Source organism: Ammospiza nelsoni, chromosome 1 (genome assembly GCF_027579445.1).
Source record: "Ammospiza nelsoni isolate bAmmNel1 chromosome 1, bAmmNel1.pri, whole genome shotgun sequence".
In the NCBI taxonomy this organism is placed as follows: Eukaryota; Metazoa; Chordata; class Aves; order Passeriformes; family Passerellidae; genus Ammospiza; species Ammospiza nelsoni.
Window position 1 is genome coordinate 7,079,209 of NC_080633.1, and position 19,281 is coordinate 7,098,489.

At 41.8% G+C, this 19,281-nt stretch overlaps 1 protein-coding gene across 2 annotated transcripts in view; it reads left to right on the forward strand.

The window, feature by feature from the left end:
- The first annotated feature begins 401 nt into the window (after positions 1–401).
- GALNT11 (polypeptide N-acetylgalactosaminyltransferase 11) overlaps positions 402–19,281 on the forward strand; it is a 47,428-nt gene continuing 28,548 nt past the window's right edge. Inside the window, exons 1-2 of one of the 2 annotated variants that reach the window (XM_059470305.1) lie at positions 402–449; positions 16,012–16,344. In XM_059470305.1, the coding sequence (XP_059326288.1) occupies positions 16,050–16,344 (295 nt within the window). In that variant the 5' untranslated portion in view covers positions 402–449; positions 16,012–16,049. Of the gene's footprint in view, positions 450–7,279; positions 7,335–16,011; positions 16,345–19,281 lie in introns of those variants that run through there. The other variant, XM_059470294.1, reaches the window with a different exon arrangement.

Consider the following 19,281-nt stretch of genomic DNA (forward strand, 5'->3'; position numbering starts at 1 on the left):
GCTGGATGGGACCCAAACAATTGTGTGACTCTGTACTTCCATTAAGGGCATTAAAGGCCGAAAAAACCGAAACAAATACTTCGAGGGGTTGGAAAAGGCTTTAATCATCACAGAGAGCTGCCAGACACCGCACAAACCCGGTGGGATAATTCACAGCAAATCTGAGAGGAGGAGAGGAATGAAAGCCGCACATCCACAGCCCCGCACTCCTGATTCCCCCCACAGCTCGGCAAAAGGGACGCAGGACACACTGCAGAGCCCTTCGGCTCTCCCCCTCAGGGCTCGCCATGTTCTCCGACTGCCCCAGCCCAGCCTGTCATGGCGGCGGAGGAGGAGGAGGAGGAAGAGGAGGAGAATGGGGAGGAGAAGGAGGAGGAGGCTGCGGTCACATGGCGCCAGCGCCGCCACAGCGGGCGCGGGGCGGGCGAAGGGGCGATGCCACCGCCGCGGTGAGTGCGGGGCTGTGCGGGACACGGGCCGCGGTGGCGGCGGGAGGGGAGGCGGCCCCGGCGGGAGAAGCGGGGCCGGGGTGAGGGGCAGCGCGGGGGGGCGGGTCGGGGTCAGCGGCGGCATCGGGCTCTCTGTGCACGGTGGTAGATGGGGCTCGATGATCTCAGAGGTCTTTCCCAGCCGAATGGATTGTGTGATTCTGTTTTCCCGCCTGCCCTGAGGCAGCGGTTCCTGAGCCCCCAAGGCTGGTGCGGTGCGGGGCTGCCCCGGGTGAGGTGACAGCGGGAGGCTGCCCCGGCCGGGTCCCCGCCTGAGCCGGCCCTTGCTGGGGGCTCCCGTTTAACCTGACCCCGGGGGGAACCCGAGGGGCTGCAGCTACACAGGATGGGAGATAACGTGATTACTGCTTTTATACTCTTTAAATGCATGTGAGGGAGCAGCAGCAGCCCGCCTGCAGGTAGATTGAAACTCTGCAAATGTGACCCGAAATGTGAGGATCGCTACGTGTTGGTGTTGCTGGCGCTGCTCCGTTCATTGATTCGTTTGTAGGGCGAGGTCAGGCACTGCTTTTTGGAGCGCTGTGTGACCTCGTGAAGTATTAAAGCTTTCTTTCCTTTATCCTTTATGACTGGGAAATTTATTTTAAAACTGTTTCTTCCCTCTTCCCCCTCTCCGTCCTCTGCCCCCCCTTTGTTCTTCAGTATGTACTTATATGCAACACTGAGGCTTCTCTCTTCCTTTTAGCAAATGTGTGTTATTCTTCGTGGCTGGTCTCCAGCTCTTTAGTCAGTTCATTATTGCCATGTGGTATTTTTATTTTTTTTGTGTGTATGTTAAAGCTTGTAAGGAAAGCTGCAGCAGAACATGCTGGAGCAAATAGACTGTCTCAAAGTTACTTGCAAGGCAGAATAAAGGTTCTCTGGTCCCTTGCTTGCAAGAAAACAGATGGATCTGAACAAGCCACTAAAAGTCCTGTGCTGCTTGTAGTAAGGGGCTTAGCAGGTCAGAATTCCCTGCTGTAATGCGGTACTGGAAGCAAACTTTATGTTTAAAATCCACCTTTCCAGTCAGCTTTTCACCTTTGTCACAGGTGTCAGCCTTAAAACTGCTGTTGAAAGTAATTACAACACTGATGCTCTCTATTACAGCATCTCTGCCAAGCTGCATCCTGAGTTGTTTTTAATATCAGTTTCAGTAGACCCTACAGGACTTGAATTGTGTAATTAAAGTTCAGACCGTACTCTTCAAAAGAAAAAAAAATGATATCTCATGGCCTGGCTTTGTTGCTGTAAACAATCGGTGTTTTCTCCATTTGGCCCAGAGTATTTGGAGCATTGCTTTCTGTTCAAAGGAAGGGTGAAATCTCTCAGTGCCAGCACAGTAATGGTGCAGGTGGGCAGGGTTGTTAGCACTCTGCTAACATGCTGTTTTTCCCTGGAAAATGTATTTCAAAATAAGATCAAATCCCTTCTTTCCTTAGAAAGAGGAGTCTGGTAGTCTGCAAGTTACATTAAGTATTCTTTCATGCTTTATGAGCTAGGATTTGGGGTTTTTTTCCTTTTCTATGGATGTCATCTTAATAGGAAACTATTCCTGGGTATCTCTGATTAGCTTAAGCTGATCCAAATGCAGACTGTGCCCAAGAAAGGATGGTACCAATCTCTTCTGCCTGTGTGTTTCTGCCATGCTAGCCCATAGAGAACCTCCAAATATGTGAAACAGTCCAGCTGGGATTCCTAGGCCTCCTTTTAGAACAGTGTAAATGTCCAGGTGGTTCCAGATAAGAGGCTTTTGATTAACAAGCAATTGGCCTCCCCTGGTGGAACTGTCTCTGAAGAACTGCATGCCTCCTGCATAAGCTTTTCTTCATCTCTGGGTAAGATAAGCTCCTGCAGAGTTTTAGGAGCTCTTCTGCAGCAGGGAAGGGAAGAAATAACAGTGCAGCTCTAATGAGCCTTCATCTCCCAGCCTCAGATGAGGATGCCAGCAGGGGAAGTGGCATTTGTTCTGCTGGAAGAGAGTCTGACTGCAGATTTCAGGGCCTGTGGCCTGGCTTCTACTGTCTAATGACATTCTCAGAGGATACAAATCAATACTGCATTATGCACAGGAGTAGCACTGGATAGAGTTCCTGAAAGGCCTCTGTGTGACTGTAGTTTATGAGAATGGGTGAGTCTGATCATTTTCATAGTGATGTAAAATAACAATAGGTGTGATTGAAGCACTTTAGGTGGCAGAAAGCCTGGAAACAGCAGGGCAAGGGGAATAAAGATAAGTTATTAGTATTTTGAAAATGTATCTACAGAAAATAGGCTTCCTCACAATAAGTGATGCAAACGTCAGGTTTTTACTTGTAGATATAAGGTGTGCATGTGGTGTGGGGTCTCATGGATGAGGATGGAAGTGTCTGAGCAGACAGTAAAAGTAGGATTTGGGATTTTCCAGTGAGAAAGAACACAAGGTACTGTGGGGGTGACAAGAACAGAGGCAGGATGGTTCTTTGGTTACATTCCTTGGCAGACCTGTAGAATGGTTGCAGTCAGAGCAGCCAGCAGGCTGAATTTGGCACTGGAGCAGCTGTGTGTTGATAACTTGAAGTGGAGAAGTAAAGTGAGACTTCCACTGAAAGGAAAAAGTAAAACTTCCAAGATTACAATCATTCCTTTCTGAGATTGTTGTTTGTAAACTTCCTAAAAAGTTGCATCTGCCTGGTAGCTGATACTGCAGCTAAAGGTATCCACAAAATCAAGCAATTTCCTTTGGTAGCATTCATTTTGGAAAGATACTGCTTGCTGTTACAGAGTAAAAGTATGTTCTTGTATTTCAAGTGCAGAAATGGATTTGATTTTCCCTTCTCAAAAGGTATTACAGAGGTGAAGTCTTTGAGTCCCTGTTAGTGTGGGAGGCAGATAAACTGTCTTCTTATCAAGGGTTTCTTTTCAAAACATATGGTGGTTTATGGAGATGGAAGCATCTGCTGTTGCAGCTCCTGTGTTAGTTTATGAAGCAGTGTCAGTGGTGAGGTCTGGGCTGTTCCAGCAGGGTTTTGCAGCAGGAGTGGAAGCATTTGTTTAATTCTCTTTGTGTAAGAGTTGTATGCATCCTTCAGCCACGTTCTAGCATGTTTCTCATGTGAGTCAGCACTGTAAGAATTAGTGTAAGTGTTCTGTTTGAAAACTCTGTAAAAACCAGAAATACACTGCAGCAGAAAAGGTAGAAAATTAGGAAGTGGATTGGACTGTTCCATTCAAAAATTGACTTCAGGCATGATAAATTTCTGATATTTTGATGTAGGAACTTCTGAGCTTATTCCCTGAGATGTGAAAATACGTTAAATCTGTAGATTAAATAACTGATGGTGTTACTGAGCTGTAGAGCATGGATTCAAGTTTCTGTAAACACGTGTTTTATGTGCTGTATCTCAGCCTGGCTTGGCAGCCTGATCCTTTGCAAATGCAATGTTGCAAAGTGGAGCACAGTGCTCAGGGGTGAATCGGCTTTTGCACTGCTGACACGGATTAGAGACCCCTGAGGTCGGATTTGCTGCTGCCTGCTCTGTGCTTTACAGGGTGAGCCAGAAGAAGCTGTGCAGGCCAGGCAGGAGCCCTGAGCTGTTCCCCCACAGTGCTCACAGGTCTGTGATGTCTCTGTGGCTCCAAGTTCAGCTGGGAGCAGGTGAGCTCTTGTGGTTTTCTGTCTCATAGTGGCATTGCAAGTTCTGTGTTTCTGAAGTTGGCTGTGACTGACAAGCTCTACCTTACCCTCTTCTACAGAGACTGCTCACATTTGTGCTCCAGCCTCTCTTGCCACGGAGCAGGACAAAACCAATTCCTCTTGCTGCTCAGGGGGGAAGGAATATGTGCATGAGTGGGTGTTTGGGGGGCAACTCCCTACCTGCAATAACTTCTTGTCATTCCCAGGACTTCAGCTATGGAGACACTGCACCATTTAAGAAGTCAGATTTTAAATTGACAGGCTAAGCTAATAAACTTGCAGAGGCATGCTGAAAGGAAGGTACCTCAGTGAAGGGTTGCTATGTGCCAGACTGATTTAAGCAAATACTTAATGAATGTTAGAGGCATGTTCATGGAGGTCTTTTCAGTTTGTGTAAAACCATCCAAATATTGCTTGGCTAAATGACACAGATTTTCTTGTGCAGACAAGAATTAAATTGGATGCTCTAAACCTTGAAGGTGGCTTTAATTAAAACACAGATACTTTTCCAGGAAGCACAAACTATCTTGTTTTGATTCAAAACCCCTTATGAATCAATCTTTGTAGGTATTTTGACTATTTTGCCAGTTCCTCAAGCATAACATCAAGAACAAAGAGTCCCACTGTCTTCTATTGATACATCTCATATTTGTTCTTGAATGTGTTTTCTGGAAGTTTTTCCTTTAGTTTTCCATTTCCTGAAACACCTTACTTTGGTCAGTGAGCAGGAATCTCTTATCTCTGGTGTCAGCAGATGTTGAGACTCATCACCTATAAACCAGGAGATGGCCAAGTTCTGGATTGCACATTAACCTTCTGTGCAAGCAGAGTGTTGGGAGCATGGCTCCTGCTGAAGCAGGAAAATGTATTTTTGATCTGCTATTCATTTTGTTGCAACATCCATGATTTCAACATCAAAATCCTGAGTATTTTTTCCTGTTAGAAACATTGGCAATAGATAAGTAGAAGAAAAGTGACCAAGAGGGGTTGGAAAAGGAGTGGTCCACAACTCTTTCCTCAAAGAGATTTCTTGTGAGAAGGAAAGACTGAGTCTTAAGATCACAGAGAAGGAATGAAAGATTAAGAAAAATAATTTTTGGCACAACTTGTGGAAATTTGCTGTCCTTACACGCAGTGCACAATCTGTTTCTTCTAGTGACTTGTTTTAATCCAGCAATTAAAGTATTTTCCTTAATGCATGAGGGGAGAGCTGAGGCATTGAGTTGCTGAGAATCTCAGCAAAATCCCGAGCAGAGCAAACACTTGAACAAGAGTATTCTTGGCTTGGTCTGGTACCTGTCCTGGTGCAGAAAGTGAGTTGGAGAGAGAACACAAAGTAGGTTTATATCCTTAGGATTATATCCTTAGGATATCTCTTTTCTTAATGTCTAGAGACATTTGTGAGAAGATAAAAGATGTAGAGATAAACTTGTGTGCAGAAAATGCTTTAAACTTTTGATGAGAAAACGAATCCAAAACAAGAAGGTTGCAGGGTCTTGGTTCATCTCAGAATTTCTTACTGGGGAAAAATAAAAGTTCCAAATGACATGGATACTGTGGGCTCTGTGCTAAAGCGTGGAGTGAAAAACTCCAAGTGATGTTTGTTTCTGGACATGAGAAATGCAGATGGACATTAAGTTCAACTCATGCTTTTAGTATTTTTTTAACAGTGGCCATTCCCATGAAAAACCACAGAACATGGTACATTGAGGGAATCACTAAGATAGTGCTATCCTTAACAGCATGGAGAAGTGTAACAGGGTTCAGAACTCTGAGCAGTTTAGCGTGAGTTAAATATTTTCCTATTAGAGGCGATCTAAGGATTTAATCTGTAACTTGTTTTAACCTCACATCTAATTCTGGGGCTACATTTCATCTATTGTTTATATTTTGTTTGTTTGTGTTTAGTTTTTCTTGTTTGGGTTTTTTACACAAATAAATCCTTTTGCTTATATCACTTACTCAGGCTCCATAAAGATGTTTGATTCTGGTCTGACTGAACCAAGTACTTTTATGTAAATTTCTGCTATTGAAAAGGAAAACTGTGCAGAAATAGAAATGAAGTAGACTTGTATGATTTGTGGGGAGTAGGCGCAGGAGTCCAGGAATTCTGAGATCTGAGGCTGCAGGATAAGGTGCAATGCAACAATTTCATTAAGACAGTTTCCAGCTCTCTAATACAAATAGTAACATAATTGCAGCCATTTTGCCTTTGATACATGTTCAGGTGGAGTCTCTGAAAGTTCCCAGTGAGGGCAGATGTCTTTTGTGTATTTTTGTATCCAGCTGTTGATACCAGTCTGAGTTCTGCACAAGTGGATTGTCAATGTCTTCTGGGAGCTACTTCAGAACCTGTGCCATGTGCAATTTCCATGATGAGCAGTCACAGGTTTAAAACACACTGGTCAACCCCACTTTTTACCACTGTCCCACTCAAAAGTCCTTCAGAGAGGTCTGTTTGGTTGACAATTTGCTGCCAGCTTTTTTTTTTTTTTTTTTTTTTCCAGGAGGGTTGCACAAATGAGGCCTGAATATTTTTTGGGTATTTTTTTTTAAGAATTAGAAAATGTGTTTTCACTTTCCTAGTAAAAGACTGGAAAAAATTAAAAAAAAGACTGATGAAAATTTCTGAAAATGAACAGAAAATGTGCCTAGAAAATTTATGCCAAAATGTGGGAGTCTTATGAAGTTCCTAGGGATTTGGAAAATGAGGACTAAAGGAGTTTTTATACAGCTTAATGATCATTTTCTCTAGCATTACTGTGCTCTAGTCATGAGGGAGAATGTTCCTGATTGATTATGTGAGTGGCAGGAAAATGACCATGTGTATATTGCCAAAGCCGTGGATTGATAGATGGATCATGCATCAGCTAAAAAAAACATAATAAAAGAGATGTGGGAAATAATTAGAAAAAGAGAAATATATGGATGATTTTGGGGCAGTGAATGCAGCCAGATGAGTATGTGCAGCATGGTGTCCTCAGCCCATCCAAGGCGGGCCGTGTTCCTGGAGAGCCCCGTGCCTGTCGCCCGTTCCCGGCAGGAGCGGCAGCGCAAAGCGTTAACGTCGTGCTCGTTCATTGTTCCCGGGAACGAACACACCGAGCTGCAGTCGGTGTGCTCTCCCTGTTAACCTTGCTCTGCTTCAGTGCCGACTCTTCTGGAAAAAGGTGAGGGTTCTTCAGTTCAGCTCTTCCTCTAGAAGTGTCATAATCCAATAGTTTCGCATGAATCTGCATTTTTGTTGTTATTTTGGTGAGCTTTGCAGACGTAAAATGTGAGGAACAGCTAAGCAGATTTTAAACATTTAGAAAAGGTATTAAGCAGCTTATTTGTGTGTAGTTGACCTTGTAAGCTGTCTTACATTCTGCATTTGTACATTGTGCTGAAGGGTTGTTAAACTAATATTTAGATGCATGGATCTTTAATGTGAGAGAGATGCTGTGAAGAACAACTTGTGGGGTGTTTAACCTTGCTGTTTTTCTAAGCTCTGTGAAGAAGGAAGGGGCTGTATTACAAAATGCATTGCAGCTTTCTTTGGAGACCTTGTGGCTTCTTTCAGAGCTGGTTTTATTGATGAAAATAAAATCTTGCTGTTTGAATTAGAAGAAAGTATTTGTCAGCAGCAAGAAAGGCTGAAGGTATTTTTAGGACTCCGGGAATGGCATGCCATGTATTTGTGAGCCAGATGGCTTAAAGGAACATCCAGCCCAGCAGCCTGAGCGTTTGTAGGGGGATAGGTAAGAATTTCTTTCTTATAACTCTGCTTTGGGAAATAAAAAGCTTTTTTTGAGGGGAATGAGGACACTGCAGCAGCATGAAACTGTGTACTGTATAGCATTTACTTAGCCAGAACTGAGAGCCAGGATTTTGGTAAGTTTGTATTTCTAATCCAATAGTTCTTGTTTTCTCTAATCAGGCTCCACTATTATGTTACTTTTCTTGATGCAATGTTGTACCACTGGTTGTAACTAAACCTGGTGTTCTTTTCAGCTGTTTGTTAACATGAGATGCTGACATTAAAAAGTTTTTCTTTCCAAAACTTGTAACTGTTTTTTCCATTAAAATTGTATCCTTAAATTAGAGCCCTCGTGAAATACTCTCACTTCATGGAGTGGAGCAATATGTGGGGAGAAAGGAATCCTTTATCAATTAAGGAAAAACCCAATATGTTTTATTGTTGACAAGAAGTGGAAGATGTTACTGCAGAAGATACTTGAACATTTTCTTTAAGGGTGCTTTTTTTTTTTTTTTGAAATGCAAGTTATATAAACTTAAAGGAGGAATTTCACATTTTTATTATAAAAAAGCCAAAGTGTTTGCATACACTCTGGAATGGCAGCCTGCTAAGTAAAACTTTTTTACTGGAGTTGAGAAATTCCTTGATAAGCAAATTTATGTTCCTAGAGGAGGCATTTCAATGTATAGCTCACAGGTTTGGAAATGATGCTATGCAATATTTAGACATCTCTGGTTAAAGCCCAAAAACTGAAATACAAATCGGTATATGAGTGAGTCATTTGACACTGGAAAAATAGTGAGGGCTGAGAATATAAAGACTTAACAAGATGAATTTTTAAATTTGTCCTAAAACACTTAAAGCTTTTCAGACTTCATATACTTGGAGTATAGTTTCATAGATTTTAACAATTCATGCAACTAATCTATGTGCCTTTCTGTATCTTTAAAATATAATGAATATTATTGGTATTTTAAGATTATCTGTAAAGTGTTGCTCAAGATTTTGTATTCATTCCAGGAGGATTTATTTTAGGTGGTATGACATGGATTTGTATATCTGTGCTGAAATGACTAAACTGTTGGCTCTCAAAGCTTTGAAAGTTGAATTTAGAACGGACTTGCTGAGGCTAATTAAAAATAGATCTTAATGTGTCATCTCATTAAAATGAATGGGAACAGTGCTCTTATGCAAGAGGACAGCCTGTGGTCCACAGGATATCTCTGTGGATGAGTGTTGGTGTGACTGAACATTAACATGATTTAACATCAGTCTTTTTTAGTTCTTTCTTTCTCCTACCTTGCGCCTCACTAAATAGCCAGGGTCTGTTTTCTTGGTAACATCCCTGTAGGTAGCAGCAGGCTGCTACTTTAGCTCTCATCCCAAAGCTGTCTCTTCTGCAGGCTGAAGGAATCCAGCATCCCCAGTTCTCACAGGGCAGGTGTTCCATCCCAGTGTCCTTTTCCTGACCTCACTCCAGGTTCCTGATGTCTGTCTTGTACTGGCAAGTCCCTGCCTGTATCACAGGGAGTGTGGAATGGCACCCTGGCTCAGCTGCTCCTGTGGGCCCATCCCTGGCTCCCCTTGCTGCAGGGCTGTGCTCTGGCTCGGGCTTAGCCAGGCCTTGGCTGTCCTTGGCTGCAGAGCTGTTCCTCAGGCTGTGCCAGCAGCCACAGTTTGTCTGTCCCAGGTGCAGGGCTTGCCATTTGTCCCTGCTGAATGATTTAGGTTCCTGGAGGCCCAGCCCATCTCCACATGAGTAGTTACCTGTCAAAAAAAGCCACTTAATTCATAAAGTGCAATCACCCATCCCTCTGTAAGGTCAAAAATTAATGGTGGCTTTTAATTAAAAACAAACTGGTAGGTAGATCCAATTTAGTGATAAATCAGTCCTGTAGGAAGGTTTTTAAAGAAGGAGTTAAATTAGCTTGGTGCTTAGATTCTGGGGCACATGAAACACTTTTATTTGGAAATGTCTATTGCTTTTGCTCTGATTGAATGTTGCTCCTAGGGATGTGTGTTGGATCTGAAGCAAAAGCTGCCTGAGGTATCCCTTTCTCATCCTGCTGGTCTATTAACTGTGACTTTCCCTGAACAGAGAGATTCTAATGGAAAGGTTGCATGGAAAAAAATAATTCTTTTGCAGAAGGTGTGTGAATGGCATTTCTGTTTGTGTGATGAGTGTGTCTTATTGCAGTACTAATTCCTCCTAATCTGGCCTCTGTTCATTGCACTGTTAATGTTGTTTGATAATGGTTCAGCCAGTAAATTGGAAAGCCAGTTCATGGGTAGCTATAACATCTTGGAGGCCAAGAAATGTAGGAAGGATGAAGGCTATTAAAAGAGCAAAGTTGCATTCATGAGTAGTGTTGGTTTATATTCCTGTTGGTTTATATTCTTGTGTTCTACTCTACCCAAAAAATAAGAAAGTAAAAATTAGAAGCATCTATAGAAAGTCATGCAGCAAAATATCCTAATACTCTGTAGAAACATAAAGTAGTTTAATGATTTGTAAAAAAATTTTTTTGTAGAGTGCTCCTTAAAAACGAGGATTATATACATCTGTTCCTTGCCTCAGTGTAGTTCCAAAATACACAGGTAGTCTTGCAGGGGACCTGAGTAGTATGAGTTGAGTATCTGTCTTTTCCTGTTTTGTTTTTTTTTTTTAAGAAAAGCTATTCTTGGAAAAACTACAAGTAGACTTTAAGGTTTTCTCAAATAATTTTTACTCCTATTTCAAAAATCCTGAGGTTAGTCTGATCCTCTGTTTGACCTGTGACAAACATGAGTTCTGGCACAATTATGAAATATCCACTCACACGGTGTGTTTACTAAACTGTTGAGGTTAATCCAAGCAGATGTCAGTGCTTAAGCAGTGGCAGGTCATAGAGTCTGTAGCAAATATTGCTCTTTAAGCCAAAATATTGTGGATTGTGGTTGACATTTTGTGCTTCCTTTAAAAATATCCAAGGCCAACACATTGGGCCAGTGTTCCTGAGAGCTGCACAGGTTACTAACAACAAACCCTCCTGGGCTGTGGGGGGGACACAGTTGTGTCTTTGGGCCAGTCCTTAAATGAATGTAAATATTCCTGGGCTTGATGTATGGAATGAATGTCATGATGGTGCTGTGAGGCTGCCAAAGGGAGCTGCTGTGACATGAAAAGCCTATTGCACAGTGAGTGCTGCAGCTCAGCTCTGGCAGGTGGGCTCCTGGAGAGTTTTTCAGTTTTGGGATTGATTGAATTTAAGAGACTTTTACTGAGTCATTAATATTTAACCTTTATATTTCTCTTTAAAAAAATCAATTATTTACTACTTGTGCAAGGAACTGAGAATTCTGTACTGGAATTTGTGGAAATTAGAGAGCAGTGTTTTACTGGCACTTCTGGTATGTGGGTCTGCAAACTCAGTTCCAAGGAAAACTCATGCAATAAATATATGGTAGTCAAAACAGAGCAACAAGAGAGACACTGAAAGCTGAATATTTGGTTAGAAATTCTCAGAATACTGTTCCTTTCATCTGGGTCTCTTCTGAGCTGATGGAGGCAGCTTCTAAGATATGTTTTTCCTCTCTTGCCCCCCAATCTGGATTGTAATTTCCTGATGCAGGAGATGCTGCCACCTTGGATGATTTGTGTTTGTTGTGCTGAAGTGTCTCTGGATTCCTGAGTGAACAGCCATGAGCTCCATGCCTCTCTGGGAATGAATGCCTGTAAAATACTTCAAGGTGCTAACATTTATTACTTGCTCATGAAGCTCCTATCTTGCCAAGGGAAAGGAAATGCCTTCTGTTTATTCTGGATGTTCTTTACTACTTGAGTTTTTGGAAAGAAGAATTGTTTGAGGTGATTTTTTTACTTTTGGCAGCTGTACTGCTTTTCAGAAGTGAAGGGGAGATTCATGATAGACCCTCAAGTCTAATCTCTTTCCAGGAAAATTTGTGAGGGACTGTGCTGTGAAACAATTCTTCTTGCTATGTTTAAATAATGGATTATTCTTTTGTGGCATTTAGTATTTTTGCGTGAAGTTGAAGAAATAAATAGAAAGGGGTTTTAACTGTACTGTCCAAATAGCAATTTATTGGTGACTGGACTCATTGTTGCAGTATTGCATGAGTGAAAATTATACTTATGAGCCTGTTGGTTATCTCTGAATTCTGCTGTTCTGCTTTTTTTTAAATTTCAGTTGTTTCTATCTAACTGTTCAAACCTGCCAGCTGTGCTTGCATTAGCAGAGCTTTAAGCTATCGAGTTAAAGATACATATAATCTGATTTTTCATGCAACATATATCAGGGCTGAGAAAGATCCTAATACTTTGGATTTGAAAGGCATGTCCTTTGCATCTCCTGTACTCAGGAACAGATTGTCTCTGTTTAAGGGGAACAAAAAAATGAGGAAGAAATAAAGAAGGGTTTGGCTTTGCTTAAGTTTCAAAATCCTCCTTGGAGAAACCAACTGGGAGAGGATGGATGTTTTAGATACTCATCAAGGTATTATAACCATCCATAGGCTGAGGCAGTTGTTGGGTAAATTGGCAAAATGTATTTCCTAGAAGAAGGAGTCTCTTTCCTTCACAAGACTGGAGAGAAAAGGAACCTGGACAGACTAAGGCTTTTATTCACTGTGTCTGCATGGAAGGAGTTCCTGGACAGGGAGATGGCTGAGGTAAGAATCAAGGGTTGGGTGTCAGGCTCTGTGAACTCAATGTTTCCTCCTGTGTCCTTGTGCCCAGCTGCCATCTCCTCTCCTTCTCCCTCTGCACTTTTCAAAGTGATTATTTCTTGTTGCACACTGAAATGAGTGGAGGGATTCTTATTTGTATGTTCTTGTATGTTGAGGAGGGACAGAGATACATTTGTGTGCATGGAAGTGTAGGGCTGCAAAGGTTCTCTTGGTTCCTCAGGGCAGGTCCCAAGCAGGACTGACGTGGCTGAAGACTTGGAAACCTCGTCTGGCCTAAAGCACATCTGTAAGAAGGCAATCAACTTAAAACTGTCTAAAACTGGAATGTGCAGCTCTGACACAGATCATGACTCTGCTTAAATGGTGGAAGTGGTTGAAATCCAAAGGATTTGTGTAAATACATATGTGCTGGTGAATAAAGTAAACCAATAAGCCTCAATGTGCTTTTCATACACAGGATTAACTTTTTTTTTTCTGTTCTGCCCTCAGAATGGTCTGCATAGTGAGTCTGTATTTTCCTGCCAAATAAATTACCAAATGTCTTGGTACTGAACGAGCACAGCCTGAGCATTGTGGAGATTCTATCATTTGATTTAAATGCAGTATTTCAACATCTTTATCATTTTACAAAATCCCAGAATAGTGAAGGAGAGGAAAAGAAGGTGGAACAGATCTAGCAAAGATCAGGTGGAAAAAATACTTGGTTTATTTAGCTTTGGTTTGCATTGGTTGCTTTTGTAGCAGTAGCCAAGCATGAGTTTTAGCCTGGCTAGAGATGGAAGGAATGTACAGCAGTGTCCTCACTCTGGTGATCAGTAATTTATCCCCTCCTCTTTAATCTGAGTGTGCCTGATGGCAGTCACAGCACACTTTAACCTAGTCATGGCTGGAAGTGCCACAGCAGCAGGTGTAGCTCTGAGCTGTGAAAGAGGTGCAAGGAACTATGGAAATATTTAATCCATGAGGAATTCTGCTCTGTGTGCCTGTCTTCTGTTACCAGAAATAGAATAGATTGTTTTTTCTGTGCAAGCTGCAGTGTAGATGTATCCTTAAACAACTCTGAAATGAGAAGGTTCCTTCTCTGTTACAGTAATTTTTATCTTGCTAGGACAGTTCTGTTCCCAAGTGTCAGTGCATGTTAGGATTGTCCACCTGTGTTACCATAGTGAATGGAAAAACACCTCCAGCACTTTTTGAGGAGCAGTATGTTGGGCTTGGACAAATCTTCCTGCAGATGACCTTCTGGTGGCCATGCAAAAAGAACCTGGCAAGGACCCAGATCCTCTTTTATGGAGAAGCATTAATTGTCTGCAGAGTGCTGAGCAGGAAGAATTATTGTAATGAGAGGATATAAGTGTTTGTCTGCTCTTGCTCCTCTGCAGCCTCACATGCTTGTTCTGAGCCAAGGTTCACCCTGGAGTGGTTGGGTTAGCACAGGGCATGAGGCACTGGGGATAGGTCATCTGTACTTCTCTAACTGGGAAACATATTCTGCTAGCAAAAATGAGGATTTTCTTCTATCATTTCTGCCCCAGAGAGTTTGATGCCTGCCTAATTTAATGGCCTTGCAGTGAGATTTCTGTGTGACAGTGAAACAGGCTCTCTCTCCAACACAGAGTGCAGTTCATCTGTATGCACAGGCTCAGCCTGAGATTTAAACCCTCTCTAAGACCTTTTTAAGCTCCTTGGGCTCAGCTGCTCTGTGGGTTGTTGCCTTGCAGAAGTGAGGGAGTTTGACATGGTAAGAACAATGGGTAAATAATTTTTGAGGAGGTTTTTTTACTTTGCTCTGTGGATATTTTATTCTTGGGAGATGATGTCCTGCTGCTGTCTGGAAAATGTAAGCCTGAATTTTGCCATATATTCTTTTTGGATGCAAATCACTAAGGACTCAGAATTGCATTGCCAAAGCAAATGGTGTCTTTATGATGTTCTTTGGGATCATTAACAGCTTCTGGGTTACAGCAGGGTCTGCCCTTGATGAACTAAATCTTGCTTTTGGAAGGTTCAGTGTGTGCTTGTTTCACATCTTTGTTTTATAGTTTCCCATATTGAGAAGGAATAATTTGTTTGTACTCATAAATGTTCTGGTTTGTTCTTTGCCAGATTGACCTGAAAACTTCTGGTAGTTTCTGACTTTTTGAGTAGTTTGAAAAATGCATCAGCATAAATGATTGACTCCTATCCCAATATTTGTTTTTTTAAAGTGAAAGTTTTGCTAATTAAAAGGTGATTAAATTATTTCCTGACTTTTTGTTACTGTGCAAAGACTTTGTTTTGGTTAGGTAGTGATGAAAGAATTCAAGTTGAGTCAGCATTTTCCCCCAAAGTTTGAGGAACTGATCCGTATGGTTTTTAAGGCATGTGGGGGTTTTTTGTGTATTGTTTGGAGGTTTTGTTTTGGTTGGTGTTGTTTGGTTTCTTTTGCAGGGTGGGGGAAGGATGCTGAACAGTTTTTAGATTTGGGGAACTCCAGAAAGTTTGCCCAGTTCTCCTGGCCCATAAGTAAAATACTTTCACCAGCTTCATTTGCTTCACTTCAAAGTTTTGCTTATGCAGTATAGCTTTGGGGAAAATTATCTTATGGATGTCTGAAGTAAAAATGCAGTCTGGGTTGCTTCCTTCTGGCTCTAGATGGGCTGGAATATGAAAGCTTTTCTGGAGTCTGCAGAGGCCTGGGGGATCACAGTAAATTACCTTAGAGCTTTTCCTTCTTTTCCTGTCTTATCTGTCTTCTTTCTGTGGAGAAGTTTATCTGCAAATGTGACTGTCATGGTGCTGTGTGCTGTTCAGTTGCATCCCATGTTTTCTGGAACTCCTGGGACATTCATGAGGGCTGTTCTTAAATTTGGGGCAAGAAGAACTGAACCATGTAGCTTTTTTGAATGTGTGGTCTCTCATTCTATGCTTTAGGATTGGATCTGAGCTATGAAAATGGATACCTGTGGACCTGCTCTTGGGCAACTGGCTCAGAGTGGCCCTGCTTGAGCAAGGGGCTTGGAAAAAGTGACCTCCAGATGTCCTTTCCAGCCAAAACAATTCCATGAAGAATCAATTCCCTGTGTATATTTAGTTATATGTTTATTTCAAGGCAGGTATACTGGAAGTATGCTGTTATGGATCAGATATAATTATATAACTATTCGGAGGGAAATTAATAATTTTAAACTTTAATTGTGGTGTGTCACTGGGCTCTTAAGTGATTGTTTGCTCCATATTTTAAAGCAGTGGTATCCACATTAAATGTGAAAACTGGTCATGTTTACTTTATGAATGGAGAGTTAAAAGGGATTTACTTCTTTTAAGGTCTGTGCCTGAAGTTTAAGCTCTAAAAATCATTTAATGGAGGAGTAACCTATTGAATGTATTTTGCAATGTATAAGGTAACAGCACTCTCAAATGTGTGTTTTCACTGTTTCCAGGTAATTGAGAATGGGCCCTCAAGGATGCTGAGTCTACAATGGGAAGTGTCACACTTCGCTATTTCTGCTATGGGTGCCTCTTCACATCTGTGACCTGGACACTTCTGCTCTTCGTTTATTTCAACTTCAGTGAAGAGAACCAATCCTTCAAGAATGTGCCCATCAAGGGGCTGCAACCTCAGAGGCCATTCCCAAAAAAATTCTACCCTCGTTTTACACGGGGGCCAGTTCATGTACCTGAATTGCAGCAGAAAGAGAATAAGATAGGGAACTCTTTGGGAAATCATATCCAGGATCCAGTTAAGGGGGAGATAGAATTCTCTCCTGAAATGGGTAAGTGTTTTTTAGTGTTGGTGACAAACTTAGTAAAACAACAGGAGAAATGAGATTTTTTTTTTTTTTTACAGAACACTATCTCAGGGGAAAGTGTATAATGAAGAAATTTTGTTTGTTAAAATGCAGGTGGTACTCGTGGCTCTCTTCATTAGGAATTACTTGAAATTTATTCTACAGTGCTTAACCCAAAATACACTCTAACATTTACATCTATGCTGTGTAAGTTCTGATGAAGGCTGGGTTACAGCAGGGTCTGCCCTTGATGAACTAAATCTTGCTTTTGGAAAGTTCAGTGTGTGCTTGTTTCACATCTTACTCCTGTTTTAATTGGGCTCAAATACATAAGCCTTAGTTATCTACAGAGAAACTGTACTTACATGCAGTAATTAAAAATAGCTTGGTATCAATGAACAATGAAGAGGACCTGTTGATTTGGACAATGTGCTTGGAGTATAACTTAATCTACAAGAAATGCATGTGGGACAAACTCACAATGCAGGACTGAGATGACAGTGGTTAGAGCCAAATCCTGCTTACTTTGTACCAGCAAAGGTCTGTATGTTTCACTGGAGCATGTTTCAGCAACGAGGTGGTTTTGTTTTGTGTTCCAAAATGAAAAGCTTTGTGCATTCTGGTGCTTACAGCATATTCACTGCTGGGTTAAATGTGCAAACAAGCACATTGTGTGTTGGCTGAAATCTTGGTTTGAGTCTGCAGGCAGAAATGTTGTGGCAAAGTGTTGGGGTATTGGCTTCTGCTGCTGCTTTGGGAAATAGAACACAGAAATGAACCTTCATAGCCAGGGTTTAATGCTCAGATCTCAGTGAAGTCCCCTGTCATGACTGTGGACAAATGGTGAATCACAAGCTTTGTGGGTTTATAGAACTTTACCAAACTTCACTTTCTGAGTTGGGCATTAGAATGAATGTCAGAAAAATGGCAGTTCATGTTGCCCTGTGGCATCACAAGTGTTTTTCTGTTCACTGCAAAAAGCCTGAGTGCCAAGTGAGGTGAAGGCCAGTCCAGAGGTGGCCATTTCTTTCCAACTATTCAGTCTGGGCCAGGAAAGAAATGGAGCTTTTTAACTGAGAAGTCCTTTGATCTCCAAACCAAGTGACTGCTTTGGTTGGTGAAAGCCAAGGGGAATGAATTACAGTGCCAGGATAAATTCTACAGGAATAATCAGGAGACAGCTCTTAAGACGAGGTGTTGCAGGAAAGGGTTTCCTGAAGTCTGTCTAGAGTAGGACAGTGATAAACACAAAAGCAAAAAATAAAGTGAAATGTGGTGTATGATAGTCAAAATCAAACTGTCATCTGGTAGGTCAGTTTGTCTTTTCTTTTTTCATTAATCTGTGAGAGCCACATAACACTGCTGAAGTAAAACATAAAATGAGGTTTTGATTGCAAGCCTCTTGTTTCCCAAGGGCTTCTCTCTGCTGTTTGAACTGAAATCATTCAGGTCTTTTGCATGCATTGGATACTGTTCTTCATGAGAAGGTTTTAAAACTATTAACACTCCTTGAATATATTCATAAGATCAGAAAAATGTAGTTAATGGTTGGCTATGGATGGATTGTAGAATGAAACATTTGGGATGTGTTTTAAATTCATGCTTGGTGTGAACAAAATATTTTAAGGTGACCACATTTTAAGGTGCCACTGATTATGCCAGACTAATGGAGCTGGGTGCCTGAACTGACCAGATGGAGACATTTCATGGATGGATGGATGGATTTCTTAGAATGGATGTGGTTCATTAGGAGACTGAGTGACCCCTTTAGGCTGCTGGGGCTGGGGGAGTGACACTGCCACTGTAAACAGAGCTCAGTGCAGCTCATGCACAGAGGGAGCACTCAGCCCTGGGCAGCACAGCCAGTCACAGGCCACTGTGTGGGTGTGTCCTCTTTATCTCACAGATATCACTGCCCAGCACTTCCCACCTTGTCCTGCTCAAATGTCAGGGCATTTACTCTTGAGCTGTTGGACAGTGCAGCTGCATTGCCATTGCTGAACTCAAGACCAGAATTCACAGGGTGGTAAATGTAAATGTGGGAATGTGGATGGAATTCCCTCCTGAAGGTCACCTGGTACCTGTGGGTAGACTTTGTCATTGAGTCACAGCTGTGCTCCAAAGGCCCAGATGGATTATTGTTTTGAAGCTTTTTTTTTCCATTTCAAACTTTTAAAATTACTTCTCTTTTGTGTTTAACTCAATTCATTTTCTCCAGGCTTGAGCTCAGCTGGCTTTTGCATAGCTGGTGAAAACTGGAGAACATGAGGTGTGGAGCCAGGCTGAGAGCATTGAGTTTATTCTGCCTCTGAGAGAAGGCTGAGGGGTGAGATTTTCTTGCTGTCAGCAGCAGCTGAACAGGAGGCTGCAGGGAGGATGGAGGCAGACTCCTTCCAGAGTGCATGGGATCAAAACAAGAAATTGGAGTGAGGGCATTTCAGTTATTTTCAGTGTGATGGTGTCAAATGCTCAAACAGGGAAATAAGAGGTGGTAGAATCTCCATCTTTGGAGATACTGAAGGCTTTCAAAACTTAACTGCACTGGTTCAGAGCAACCTCATTTAGCTGGACCTGCTTTTGGGAAGGAGATAGACCAGGTGTCCCTTTCAATCTGAATTAGTCTGAGAATGTATGAAACATATTTTCCTGGAAGTATCATGTGAATGAGGAACCCTCTTGTTAATTATTCTCTGCAGATTTTGAATGATATGGAGATGATGGGCAGGGTGAAAGGAGATAATGTACATGATCCTTGCTCACTTCTTGTACTGAAATTTCAGTAAAATTGCTTGTGTAGTTTGATAATAACTGAAGAGGTGACAGGCATCTCATTCTGTGCAGCCAGCTGAATAGAGACAATAAAAAAGAATCACTCTGCTACCTGAATTGTTGCAGAAGTGGCTGGAGGCACAGGTGGTGGCA